The 14264-nt window shown below is 40.2% G+C and overlaps 1 protein-coding gene across 9 annotated transcripts in view; it reads right to left on the bottom strand.

The window, feature by feature from the left end:
* Positions 1-14264, bottom strand: part of DOCK3 (dedicator of cytokinesis 3) — a 209663-nt gene that overhangs the window by 46444 nt on the left and 148955 nt on the right. For 7 of the 9 annotated variants that reach the window (XM_021409194.1, XM_021409197.1, XM_021409195.1 and 4 more), the window contains 6 exons: positions 11249-11419; positions 7311-7503; positions 5896-6023; positions 4785-4931; positions 2550-2648; positions 1120-1214 (listed from right to left, as the gene is read on the bottom strand). In XM_021409194.1, the coding sequence (XP_021264869.1) occupies positions 1120-1214; positions 2550-2648; positions 4785-4931; positions 5896-6023; positions 7311-7503; positions 11249-11419 (833 nt within the window). The remainder of the gene's footprint in view (positions 1-1119; positions 1215-2549; positions 2649-4784; positions 4932-5895; positions 6024-7310; positions 7504-11248; positions 11420-14264) is intronic. The other 2 variants (XM_021409196.1, XM_021409200.1) reach the window with 2 other exon arrangements.

Raw genomic sequence — 14264 nt, 5'->3', positions numbered from 1 at the left:
TGTCACACAATAACATATTTGTGAATATTCTTTCGATTCTCAACACTGCCCCTCTCCTTCCCACCACTTTTTGGGGGAGGAGGTGGCTAAGTACACTTCAGTGCAAATCAACCAAGCTGCGTAATAAACTCAGGAATTCACAGCATGTAGATAAAGCTTTAGCAACATTAAAAAAACCACAGCAAATCTCTGATTCACATGCAAGCAATACTTCTAAAAACACTGCTAAATGGACTTATCTTAGCCTAAGAATCTAGAACAAAACAGTGCCAAAGGGAACTAGGTAACTTAGAGCATGTGAGGTCACTACTCTTCTATGTGCATTTTTCTTTTCTTACAAATGTCATTTAATCTGAGATCCTGAAATCCACTCCTTTGACTTTTCATTAATGTTGTGAACTCACAGAGCGTGACCCACTGACCAGCCTGTCCTCCTGTAATGGGAACCCCTCCAGTTCTCAGCTGGCAGTAATTCTATAGCTAGTTTATCTAACGCAACAAGAAGGCAGCAAATAATTCCAGCCACTGAGCGTTCATCACACTGCTACCATTTCAAAGAGTGTGGTACTTAACTTAGCTGAAGGAAGAATAATAAAAAAATTAAGCATTAAAACGGCCAATGACAACTTAATTGAGAAATAAATCTGTGTAATGCGTCTGGTGTCATTGCTGGGGCCTAATCCTCCTCTTCTAACATACCTGAGTCCTTCTTCTTGGTAGGGTAAAGAGGGCTGCTTATGGGAAAAAACAGATATCTGATGCAGTAATTTACTGAGAAAGGGAGATAAGAGGCATGGCTGCTAATACCTCTTGGTGCTGGGTGTTCCCTGCCACTGCGCCACTCTCATCCTCAGTGCAGCTACTTCAGCTTTGGGTTTAAATCTATAATTTTTTTTGACACCTCTGCATATTGGTAGCCTACAACAGAATGACAACTGAAGTCCCAGTTTGGTCCAAAGTGTTAAAATAAAGGCAGAATTGGGATAAGCACTGCAGGGCTCTGTCTCGATCACAACATTTCAACCTGATGAAACACACTGCATCACAGGTTTTAAGTGCCCAGGAGAAAAAAAAATCTGATATAGAATGACAGAAGTTTATACCTGCTTCTCTACTTACTTGCTGGTGAGCAACCTCATCACCATCCAGTCTCGAGGAAAGACACTCATTTTCATAAGGTTCCGAAATACACAGAAAATCTTCAGGAGGAACTCCTATTGCATAGGTGAAAAAAAAAGTGAAGAAGTCATTAGGAGCTGAAGATGTGTTCTTGATTGTAAGCACTTCTTAAGCTCAGAGTGTTCCATTTGAGCACTAGGCCATCCATGTGAAAAAATGGTAACAACAAATCTTTTGGATATTGCTTTACTTGCATCTAAGATATTGCTTTGGGATATTGCTTTACCTGCATTTAAGATGTACTGATTGGGTTCCAGCTGTCTTAAATCTTAACTTTCACAGTGAGACAAAAATCTTCCTTATGAGCATAATGTATGAGGGCTGCTTTGAAAGCAAAGCCTCCTATTTTGATAGGCACGGCAGTGGCCAGAGGGCAACACTTGAAGGAAAAGGTCATGTACTTTATTAGATAACTGATAGCTGGAAAAAAATGTTGGGGATAATATCTTCAGCCTGTCGTGCTGCTGAACATATCCTTAGTATTCACTCTTACGGTTATAAGGACAAATTTTAATTCAACAACAAATCTTTACATTGGTTTAACATAAGAACGATAGGTTTTTTTTTAATATTTAATGACAATTAATGAGTTAACTTTTCAAATCATTTTCCTATGAGCAATCAGTTATCTGAAAGGTAATATCAAGTAACTATCAACCTGACATACACTGAACCCTGCAACCAGGAGGCAAGAATTCCACCATCACAAATTTATCTTCCTCATTTGTTCAGCCTCTCTATATGCATACGATCTAGAAAGACTATTTAGGAAAGACTTCTCACTGCTGCTCCATCTCATTTGTTAATGCAGCAGAAGTTCCTGCCACATTACATTCTTCTCATTGACCTTATTTTATTAAGTGCCACGCTACTCAAAAGCAGGCTATATAAAATCTTGTCCTTATTTACAAAGTTTTTCTGCCTCTCAAATAGACTGTTGTCTGAGATATTCCTCTTTTCTATGGAAAATGAGATAAAAAAAATTGGTTTCTGCTGCTCTGAGAGGTGCCACTTCAAAATGTTAGTGACAAAAAAGCCACCTGAGAGGTTTGTGCCCCTCGTCAACCAGAACGTCATAGATAGCCATAATTAAAGTTCATGTTCACAAATTTGGGAAGGGTGCAGAAAGACAAGTTGTAAGACTGCTGCTTTTCCAAGAAAGATTTCATTTGCTAGAGACATTTGTATCCCAAAACAGGTTTGAAACATACTTTTGACACAACATCTATTATCGTAAGAGGGAAAGGAAGGTCTATGAAACCAGAGTGCCAGAGAATGGGAACGATTAGCAGAGCAAATAAAGCCTGAGGGATTCCCTCTGCTCTCTCATTCTGAGCGAATGACCCCACAGACATGATGTCCTGTTGTACCTTTAGTTCATCCTTGCTTTGGAAGTTGTCCAGTAAGTGCTGGAAATGAGTGTCTGACATCTGACGAAGCAAAGATAAAAGGCAGGACACATATTCCCCCTGTTGACAGAACGAGAAATTCTTTAGATCAGACAATCTGAAATTTCATGCATACAAAACTCAACTCGGGGTAAGGTATAAAGGGAGGGGTCTGAAATGGCCCCAATGCCTATGAGAGGGAAAGCTATCATGCACAGAGATTAAAAATACTGCATGTTAACAGTTCTTGAATGACTCTTAGTATAAAGGAATACATCTCTTAGAGGCCTACCACAGGCGCTGTTTTTACATGCCTTTTAACAAATGTTGCAGTCTAAACAAAAATAATTTAAAATTATTAATACAGACATTATAAAGAATTTCTCTCCAAGCATGCAGTTCTTGACAATCACCTTCTCAGTTACTACGCTGAACAAAGGTGTGACTGCTGCACGTGCAGGTGTACCAGGAATAATTTAAAATAATTTGTTGAGATACTGAAAACAGTATAGCGATAACAGCACGGGATCAGTACAGGCTGCAAAAGGTGTCTGGAATCTTGTAAATATTTGGCTTATTAGCGTTCACCAAAGTTACCTGCTGTCATAGCTACAATATTAACAGCATTCCATTATGATACTCTGAGTATAGCTTGGGTAAGCCTACGTGAGCTACAATTACATTTCTGGCCTGCAAAGCAGATGCACCCTGACCAGTTACCACAGTATCCCAAAGAGTTTTCCAAAGATGGGCTCCCCCATTTTACATATCTGAAAGTAAAGCACAGAGAAGTTAAGCAATTTGTCCAAGATAATGAGTATGGCAGTGGCAAGAAGGTATGGAGTATGTCTTTTGACTGCCACTCCCCTGAAACATGCAAACTACTTTCTAATTGGTCTCTAAAAAAGACTACACCTACTACCATGATGTAAAATACAAATTTAGGAACAAATACGAGGGTATGCTGTACTTGGGATTTCCTTTCCATTTTTATTTATTCTTAAATTGGCTCATGCATCTACCCAGAAGCTTTGACATAGGATGTTCCAATAAACTTTACAGGGCTGAATTTCACTAGGAAAAAAGGTGTGTTCTTGCATAGAATCATAGAATTGCTCAGGTTCGAAAAGACCTTCAAGATCATCAAGTCCAACCGCGACCTAACCACACTGCTCTAACAACTCACCACTAAATCATGTCCCTGAGCACCACATCCAAACAGTTTTTAAACACATTCAGGGACAGTGACTCAACCACCTCCCTTGCATGTACGGTGGCATGTGATAAATAACATTAAGTCAAATAGCAGAAGTAAAAGGAAGCTTGAGATGTCACTGGATGCTGTAAAATCTATTAAATCTCTCGTTCTTTACTAGGGTTCTTTACTTTATTCGAGCTAAAATAGAAAGATAGCATCTTTTCACTTGTGTGAAAAGTGTGCCTTAGTGTTCGCCCACCTCTGAGGTTTCAGCCATTTGACAAAAAAGCAAGACTAGAAAAGAGATGCTCTCTACAACAGCTTAACATCACACATAGTGCAAAAGCTGTGTTAGCCTATCCTAGTCTATTTCGTAGAATCTCTAAAATAGAAAGGGCAACGAATCCAGAAAAGCTTATCAGCATTTCTCTTCCTTTTCTCCTGTTTCACTACACGTCAAGGAAAAGGTTTCTTCTCCTAGGTGTATGCTGGCAGACTAGACAAAGTGCTGGCTTTTCCCTCTTCTCCCATCAAACTCAACAGTTCACTCAACTTAGGCTCTACTAATCCTTTTTCCAAAATACGCTGTGTTTCATTTGTAAGAAATCATTAGTGAACATGAACAGAAGATCTCCAGGGTAGTGCTAAGGGACTTGTCCACATGGAATTACAATATTCTTAGCCTTAGGAATCAGAGTCTGAAGCCCATTTGGGGAGGAAGCCCTAGGCAGTCACCCAGTTAGCATATGCCCCAAGTTCTAATCACTAATTCTCAATCGCACCTGAACAGATAAACAAGAAAATAACCTGGAAATCCACAAAAGCCTTCTTTAGTCCTACCGCTTCTTGCAGACCTCACTAGCACACAGAGGAAGGAACGGATCTGTGACTTATTACGGGAAGGAGACAAAGCCCTGGGCATTCATGCAGGAGAGATGATAATGAGGTGCAGGTGGTGGTGAGGGACTGAACCAAAGGTTAGAGAAGCAGGAAATAGAAACTGATTGTTAGTTACTAACAGTGATTTCTGCTGTGCACTGCGGGCAACGCTGCCCTCTTACCGCCTCCTGAGACTGCGATTTACTCATGATTGTTAGCAGAGTTTGTAAAAGCACATCCAGGAGGCTTTCCACCATCATCTCAACCTCCTCCACGACATCTCCCTCCTACAGTAAGTGGTGAGCAAACAGATAGTTAGAGACCGGAGAGGACGGAATTGGCAGAGAATTCTTCAAGCCAGCCATACCGCAAACACCCGCCTTGGCAGAGACCTCCACAACAGAGGTTCAAAGACGTACAAACAAATTTATTATGGGTACCAGGTGCTGTTGTGATGCCAGCGCGTTACCTCCTCCCTCTGATAGAAACATTCAGGGTCACAGATGAAAAGGTAAATCTACAATCAAAGATCTGAACACATTCTAGAACACAGCGGGGTCAAATTATGTTCAATGCTCTTTATTCTACGGCAGCATTAATTTAGCTTATTACCCTGATACCTTTCATTTCATTCCTTTCACACAAAGTAACCTGTTATTAGAAGTACTCATTGGTACGATTTATATTTAGCACTGTGAGCTTCCTCCTTTAGAGTCAGGTGGGGAAACTTCACCACCCTCTGTTTGTGAGCATTGCTTAAAACGATCAAGTTACCATTTGGATCAGAGTATTACATGATCATCAAAGCTGGGTGTTTAAACTCAGCAGCAATTTCTAGAAGTATGTGTGATTTCATTGATTGGATAATTTTAGAGTATTCACTTAACATGAACCATAAATTGCTAGTTACTGTCCCTTGCAGAACTACAAGTCCTAGAGCTGTGTGGGGCTTTTGAACTTCACTGACATCTAAGTTCTGGGCTTGGATGAGGAAAATTAAACTGTGTCAGATCGGGTAAATGAATATGCTTTTTTCCTCTCCTAACAGCAAGAACACTGTGTAATCAGAATGCTTTGAGTCACACATACAAAAGCAGTCCCCGATTTCAAATGTTCTCTTGCTGACAGAAAATATTAGTAGAATTTCATTTTCAGACGGATCTTTGCAAAACCTGTATTAGCTGACACAAGTCCCTGAGCCTTCAATTTCATAAGTCAGTGATGGAATTAGAAAGTCAAGGAGCAGATTACCAAAGAGCTGGTCTTGATTATGGAGAAGATACTACTCAGAATCCCGGAGCAGATGAGCAGCTCCTTCTGCTGACGTAGGTGAAGGTGAATGTGGTGAAGAACCACAGGAAGCAGGATGCGTCGCGACTCTGAAAGGAGGAAAATAAGATCACAGTTTTTAAAAAAGAGACTTGAATTTCAATTATCTTCCTTCAGTAACCTTTAGGTATCCAAACTTGTTTGCTGGTAAATAGCACATTAAATTAATTGGTGCAAATTCTATCATACAGGTTGCAGTAGAATACACTTCCAGGAACCATATATAACGAACAAATAGTATGACTCGTTTCAAAAGTTTGTAAATGCAGAATACATGAAGTCTTCAATATTGTTTCAGCTTGAAAACAACATTTGTGAACTGATACATGCTGATCTTGATTTCCTATTGTGCAGATTCCTTCCTCACTTCAAGGTGATTTTCATCTCTATTGTCACAGCTAAGAGAGCTTCTCCAATATATGCCTCTTGGAAACTGGCTAATTCTTCTCATTTATCAGGCTTACAAACCTGAACTTTATTTAAGGAGGGAGAGCTGGCAGCAGCTGCTGAAGACAGTAGCCAAAACATGAAAAAACGGAAAAAAGTGTGAGCATGGCAAGGAACTGATAGGAGAGGTGGAAGGGAAACATACAGGAGCCAAGAAAAAGAGAATGGATCTTCCTTTAATTGCAAGGCTGGAAGAGTAGGCAGGGTTGGCAGGCAAAAGATGTCTGGCAACTAGAATCATCCTTTGAGGGACAGAAAGGACATGGGAGATTGCCGACCTGGGAGATAAGCACTGAGTGCACTAACTTCTGATTATTAGGGAAGATAAGCCCTATGCTGCTTTTTATCTTCCTCTATTATATTCATAATTTCATTCATTTGAAATAAACTCAATCTTCAGCTCTTATTCATTTAATCCATCATAATGAATTACTAATATGTTGAGTTATGCAAGTATGATAGTTACCATATAAAGATTAAATATACTTTAAAAGAATGGTTGAAACTGTCTTCCTGTTTCTTTCTCATGCAATTAGCTTACTGGATATTAGATTAACCTTCCTATCTTTGGAACTAAAGTAGTAAACAATTAAAGAGTAATATAATCACATAATATAATATAATCAAACGAGATTTGTTAAGGTACAGAACGTTATCAGCCTTCAGTAGTATAACTTATTTACAATGGATTTATTAATGTTTCCTACTACAGAAAAACTTACAAAGCATACACAATGAAGATACGTAACCACAATGCTGCACAGATAAATAATTACCAAGTTTATTAGCGCTCAGTAATGAACTGTCAGCAACAAAGCAACAGCAAACTCAGTGGAATATGCTGTTACTCATAGTTACCAGCCAACCTTACATTCATCCCACCACCTTACCTGAGAAAGAGAACAGGCGGCTGTCGACAGTGCGTGCAATGGACTGGAGCTTAACGACGTCCATTGACTGCCCGATGTGTACAGTACTGGGCATGCTGCCCAGAGTGCCCCTCACAAACTCTGCTACTTCCTGCACAGTGAACATCTGCAACAGCTCATCAAAGATAGCAGGGAAGGAGTTCAGCAAAGCAGCCTGCAAAAAGCAAATGAGGAAGTTCAAAATTTTGAATTCTTTAAGTGCAACTAAAGGCAGTGAAATAGAAACAAGTGAAACTGAATTAAGGGTCTGGAAAAAGCTACTACGTAGTGAACTATGGCTGGAGTCGATGTTTTGCAGTACCTCAAGTTCATAGTGACCAAATCACTACCAGTATATAAAAATCAAGCTCTGTTGCAATACTAAGTCACACGGCAAGTTGAGCACAGTTCCTGCAGAACTTCAAAAGGCTGTATTTTAGGATATAGCTTATAAAACAGAAAAAGGTACAGAAGAACAGAAAATAGTCAATTTTTTTGCAGGTTTACTTTTTAAAATAAATATAAAAAGTGCTTCTGATTACATTAGCTCAATATCGACTTTTTATACTGAGGAACTACAAAAGGCAGTTAAAGCTCTTCAGAAAACATTCTGAAGAACATATTGACAGACCCTTAACCATAGCAATAACAGTCATGTGATATTACATTATCTCTGCAACAGGGATAGGGTGCAACTTCATGTGAAAGAGGCATCACATCATGCAAGTGAGTGTGCACGTGACTCTTGCAATAATGGATACTTCCAGTAAGCTGGAGCTATCCAGTAAATGGGAGTGCAGAAACAGTATCACCACAACACACCACAAACTCTTCATCTTTTGTTTCACACTTCTTCAACTAATCCCCTATTCTCAAGTTCCACAGACTTGGTGTCATACCTCCAAAATTTTAGGTTTCTTCTCTTCCTTTCTTTACAACTACCCAATGGCCATCCCCACCTCCTTCCTTAAAGCTACTAGAGATCCACGATGGTTGCTGTACAGCCTGGTTTTCACAGAATCTTCTTGGTTGGAAAAGACCTTCAAGATCATCAAGTCCAACCACCAGCCTGACCTGCTGGACCCCATCACTAGACCTGGCACTGAGGGACGTGTGCCACGTCCACAAGTCTCCTGAATACCTCCAAGGCTGGAGACTTCAGCCTGTGCAGCCTTCCCCGATGCTTGACTAACCTCCTCTGTGAAGAAACTCTTCCCCAGAGCGAAGATTTTGATTTTGCTGTCTTACTTCCAGCTACCCCAGCAGCCACCACCCTGCGTACTTCCTTGCTGTTTTCCTCTCACTTATTTGAAGCTGTCCACACAAACCACGCTGCCATCCTGCAGAAGTTCAGATCTACTAGGCTTTGTTGCAGATCTCTGATCAGCTTCACCCTGAGTCTTCCCACCTATCATTATTTTCTTCTATTCTGCAAGACCTTTTCCTCATGGATTTTTCAGTTTTCTCCTTCCATAAACATTTCCATACATCTTTCATGCTGGCTCTAACACTCGGAATCCCTCTCCTAGTCTCACATAACAGACAGCTTCCTTCTTTGCCACGGCTTTCTTCTAAGCATCTTTTCCTTCAAACAACAGCTCTATTCAATAGTCTTTGAGCAAACCATAAGTTATTTTTATAACTAACTTGGCAAACACTGAAGAGCCCATTAAATTATTCTGAATATAAATTTACCTCTTTCTTCTTCGTGCTTGTTATCTCTCTCAACATCTTGTCTTGTTACACTCAATTCAGATTACACAAAAACCCACATAGCCTCCTGGGTGTTGTCACCTATTTGTTGCTACATAGATACAATGTACTAACAAAATAAACAAATATGAATCATTTAAATAGTTCATGGTACTTCGGTAGGCTGTAATAGTTGCAAATCCATTCATCATCGTTATCTTTAGGATAATGCAAACGAAATTACAATACTGGCCCAACAAATCGTTACAGGGGTTTTCCTAAACTTATTTCTATTACTGTGAGGCAGAAGGATTTCTGCGGCCATTTAGAATTTCCAGTGGCAATCTAAGGATAGGCACGGGATCTCTTCAGGAAGCTTTGGATCTGTCTGGAGAACAGCTGTATTGTTTCAGCAGTTCCTTGAAGGGCCCTTGTCAGTGTAACAACCTAAAGCATTCTGGAGCATTACCCTTGTCAAACTAATCGCCTGGAAGTAAGGACACAAAGCAGTTTTTATCTCATTGCTGAAAAAAGACTGTACTGAGATCTAATATCCTGAATAAGGGGAAACGTGTGAAGGAAATTATGTTTACTAAGGCCTCAAGCATTTCTGTGTAACAGCTGTCCAGATTTCTGAAACTCGTACGTAATCTCCTTGGCTTGCCTGAACAATGTGATGTATGCAACCTTGCACATGCCCTCAATACTGTATTTCTGAAGTGCTAATGCCATAAGCTGGTCCATTAATTACTGAAATAATCCACATTTCCTAGTTTTAAAGTACCAGCCACTTAAACATTAAATTCCAGTTTATATGCAGGAAAAGATGGATTGGGGTAAGGAAAAGGGATTCACTGGGAACATCCATGATGAAATACTTGTGCAGTTTTGGGGATCATTACTTACAAAATTAAATGACGGCCTTGAAGTACCACCACTTTTTTGTGGGGCACATGTCCCAGCTCCGCTCACCTGACCTCCAGGCTGAGAGGCCTATGGGGCAATTGGGATCAAGGGGCAACACAGTGGCACGGGGAAAACAAAACAGTAAACTTTTCAAAGATTAAACAAGGACAAACTTTACAAATCACAAAAGTCTAGAGCAAAGACAGTAAGGAAAAAAAAAAAACAGAGAGAAAGGAAAAGTAACCCCATCCTCAAATCTAGTTTCTCTCTGTACCTGTGATCACTACAACTAGAAACCAAACAAACCCAACCTAAACACCCTGCATTCACCAGATGCTGCTCCCACTCACCGTCTGGAAGAATCTGTGCACTCATTTCTCATGCTCCTGTGTCATCTCATCATACCCACTAATGAGAGACTAAATAAAAGAGTAGAGCAACTCTTCAAAATCTTGCAGAACTCCTTCTTAAGAAAGAGATCACACTGCTGGCAGCTTCCCTAACCAGTGGGGTCACTCTGTTTTGTTGTGACATTCACAGCAACTGCTGCTTTGACAAGTTACAGCAGGTGCTCAAAACATCTGCAAATAGTAAATTAGTAACTACAAATCACCTTCATATTACCAGGATGTTCTAGGTGATCCATCTTTGAGATTTCCTGAGTGGAGGTATACACATAATATTTAACATTATTATTCAGATCTTTTAAACACAGCAGCATGTCATTTAGCACAGCGCTCTTTCAAATATGAAATAAGACACTGCAAAATCCTCACCCACTTTGGGTAGCATCTGTAGCCCACAGAAGTCTCAGTGAATTTAAACATATTTAAAATAATATACTAAACATGAGCGTAGGTATCACAGTCTGCTTGCAGTCAGGCTGCATGTCATTCTAACTAGTGTTAGACTATGCTGGAATTAAGTTTTTCAGATTGGGAGTACATCAATCGAACTTCTCCACAGTGATGCTGCTGGGACCTCTATTTCTGATGTCAGCTACTGTAATTAAGGATTTAAAATTTCTTTAGGACAACTGTAAGACACATGGGAAATTTGACAATACGTGTTGCTTTTGTGAAGAGGAGAAACTGGATTCTCATGTGATGAGTTGTCTTCCTCTTGAGACTCCACAGTTCAGCACCTGTAACTGACGTGGTGCAAAGATACTGTCTACTGACTATGCTGTTTTTCAGTATTATCAGACTGTTAGAACAAGAAAACTATAGTAATCTGCACTTAATTGTCACGTGCCCATATACTACCATTGCAGAAAATAGCTGCCCCTCGGCTCGCCAGCTCAAGTGTAAAAAATAGCAAACCTGTGTGAAGATGAGAGTCTCAGAACTCCTGCTGTCCAAGCTGAGCACGAATCTGATGGACTGGAAAAGCTCTTGGATGCTGGAGCGGAACTGCTCCTCCTCCATTCCACAAGTAGCTCTGGAGTAAAGGATCCGAGATTGGACAATGAACTTGAAAAGATATTCCAAGGCCTTAAGGAGCAGGAGAGGAAGGAAATTAAGATAGAGAGAAAGAAAAATACAGGAGCTTTAAAGAGAACCAGGAAAGATTCTAGGTGCATAATTCTTCAGCTTTAGAAAAGAAAAAGAAAAACAGGTTCTGTAAGTTTTGTAATTCAGCTAAGGAAGCACTCATATACAAGCATTCATTCCCAATGATAATCTTTGTGGCTAGTATGCCTCACTAACAAAAAAAAAAAACCCAAGCACGCATTTAATTCAAGTAGATAAAGTCAATTTACACAATCTGAGGAAAATTTTGGTGAAGACATGAGATTTAGAGTTGGCTAATAACTTGGCACAGTGACTATATCTGAAGAAGCTGTTTTCCTGTCTTCGTTCAAATGTTACCTTTAATTACTCGAGTTTGCTAATCTGGGTTAAGATATGTGGACTGCCAGTGGAACAGAGGAAGGGTCACCTGGAAAAAGAACTATCTGCTTTTCAATATGAACACAACAGCAAGGTTTGCCTTTATTTCCGACAGCCACAGGTACAGACAAATGGAACAGAAGACAAGGGCAGCACGTGAAGTGCCCTGGCAGCCCACAGCGGTAGCAAGCAGGAGCTGCGCTACACTACGTGCACTTCTTTTTACTTCCAGCTGAGGTAACTTAAGGAGCATTTCGTTTATCATCACATACGAAACTTGGAGAGCACCCAGCAGAGGAACCGTAACCTGCTCAGAAGGTGGCATTTCACACCAATATGCATAGGTTCCTCCAAAAGTAGTGCCTCCTATTTATTTCTATGGAAACGACAACAGGTACAAAGAACGCAACAACAATATTTGATAGTGCAAATTCTCAGCTACAAAACAGTATTTTTCAACATAACCACCACCATTAGTTGTGCATTTTTGTCAGCAATGAACAAGAGATCATAAAAATCTGCATAGGTGCAGGTGACCCCTGTCGCTGCCACCACAGCTGAAACACAAGGCCTCCACCTCAGTGTGCTCACATCCCCACTGTACGGTCTCCATACACGTTCAGCAAGCATCAACAAATGCCAGTGGGTGCCATATTTTTCTGCATGGATGAATTCAGTGACGCATCTTTACTTCATACACACTTCCACGTCAGATGTCATTTTGTCAGAGTGCCCCTCTGCCACGATCACTTGTACAGCAACAAAATGCAACAGAACATTGGCAGGAAGGTTCAACCTCTACTGCCATCCCACCAACATTCACCTTTGATGCTGTGGGCCAACAAAATAAAATAGGAGGCATTACTTTCAGAGCAGCCCTCGCACAATGTGTGATATAGATGCTGCAGTCAGAAGGATTGACAAAGCGGATATTTTTGTAGGAAAGTGATAATTTGTTCAATGACATGTCTAGAAAGTCTGAATTTGGAACCTAAACACCTTTAGCTAAAACTCTGTAAATGGTGTTATTCAGAACTCCATTTATTTGGCACCAGTGTCAAGGAAGAATGACACATCGCTCTACACAGCCTGTAACAAGCTTGCCAATCTATCAAAGGCCCTCAGAGATGCTATGATGGCAATGTCATATTCCACACAGATAGAATGCCTCTTCCATCACTTGGCACACGTAACTGTTAACACCGAAATGCACTAAACACCAGTGACATTTAGACTTCACTCTTCCCTCAGTGCTTAATGTGATAGACCATTAAGAGAGCATTAAGGAAGACAGATGTATAGTCTGACTGTATCCTCAGAACTCAGCACAGGAAACAACCAGGCTGCAACTCACTAATCATAGTTTATACAGAAACATCAGAGATATTACACTGAACTGATTCAAAATTACTCTTGTCTGCTTCATTGTTTGGAAGCTTAAAGTAATTCTTACGACAAATTTTACTCTCATTTATTTTTTGCATCCATAAGATACTTGAGCCACCACACTATAATACATATTTTTGTATTATAGCCAATGTTATGTTTTAAGCTTTAGAACGCTACAGCTTTAAGGACAGAGAACGAGAATGTGAAATCTCCCATATATCCACCACAGATCTCAGAATCCCAGTGATAATTACAGCCATTTTTTTTCAGTAATGATCCCAGTTTCAGTAACCTGGCAGTACATTACTAATACTTCTGTATTAAAGCACCTCCCAGCATAGCTTCCTTACTCTGAAGAACTTCAACAGGAAATAACACTTCATACTTCTGTTACCAGACAAAGGTTTGCTGGTTCACAGCAGTCTGCTCTTTAAGGTTAGCATCTCTGCTGCCAACACAAAATATGGCAAAGCAAGATCTGCCAGGTTTCATGGGTTTGGTACAGACAACCAGAATTCTAATGTGAAAGCTCATGACTTTAACACGAAGATTATGTTTTGCAGCAAATCAGAGGATTTCTGTCTGAAAATCTGTAATTCTCTGTTGGAAGTGCAATGGCAGGCTTTCAGCCTTGGCACAGACAACCTAAACTGCTGCCTAGAGTAAATCCACCAAGACAACCAACTGGAGAGTTCACTCTATTCACACAGGCGGCTGAGGTGGTAAAAACACAAACCAAGCCCTGTTAGCACACATCAGCACTTGGACTGACTTTGCATTTCACTACTTACAAAATCCCAGATATGACACATACAGGCCCTTAAAGATGTAGAAGTGCACTGAAGAAATTCAAGCCTTCTATTATGTTCAGGATAATATAGAGAGATGTCAAAAGGTAAACAGTATCAAATTATAGGTAGTTCCTTTGAAAAAGAGGTCCCAACAGCTGAGTGCACACCAGTTACTTGCAATCAGCAGTCTGAAGACTCGTGGTAACATCCCATGAAAAACTGAAATGACAAACAGAATCATAACCTCAACCAAATAATCCTCAAAT

This window comes from Numida meleagris, chromosome 11 (assembly GCF_002078875.1).
Source record: "Numida meleagris isolate 19003 breed g44 Domestic line chromosome 11, NumMel1.0, whole genome shotgun sequence".
Lineage (NCBI taxonomy): Eukaryota > Metazoa > Chordata > Aves > Galliformes > Numididae > Numida > Numida meleagris.
This window is presented reverse-complemented; position numbering and strand designations above follow the sequence as displayed.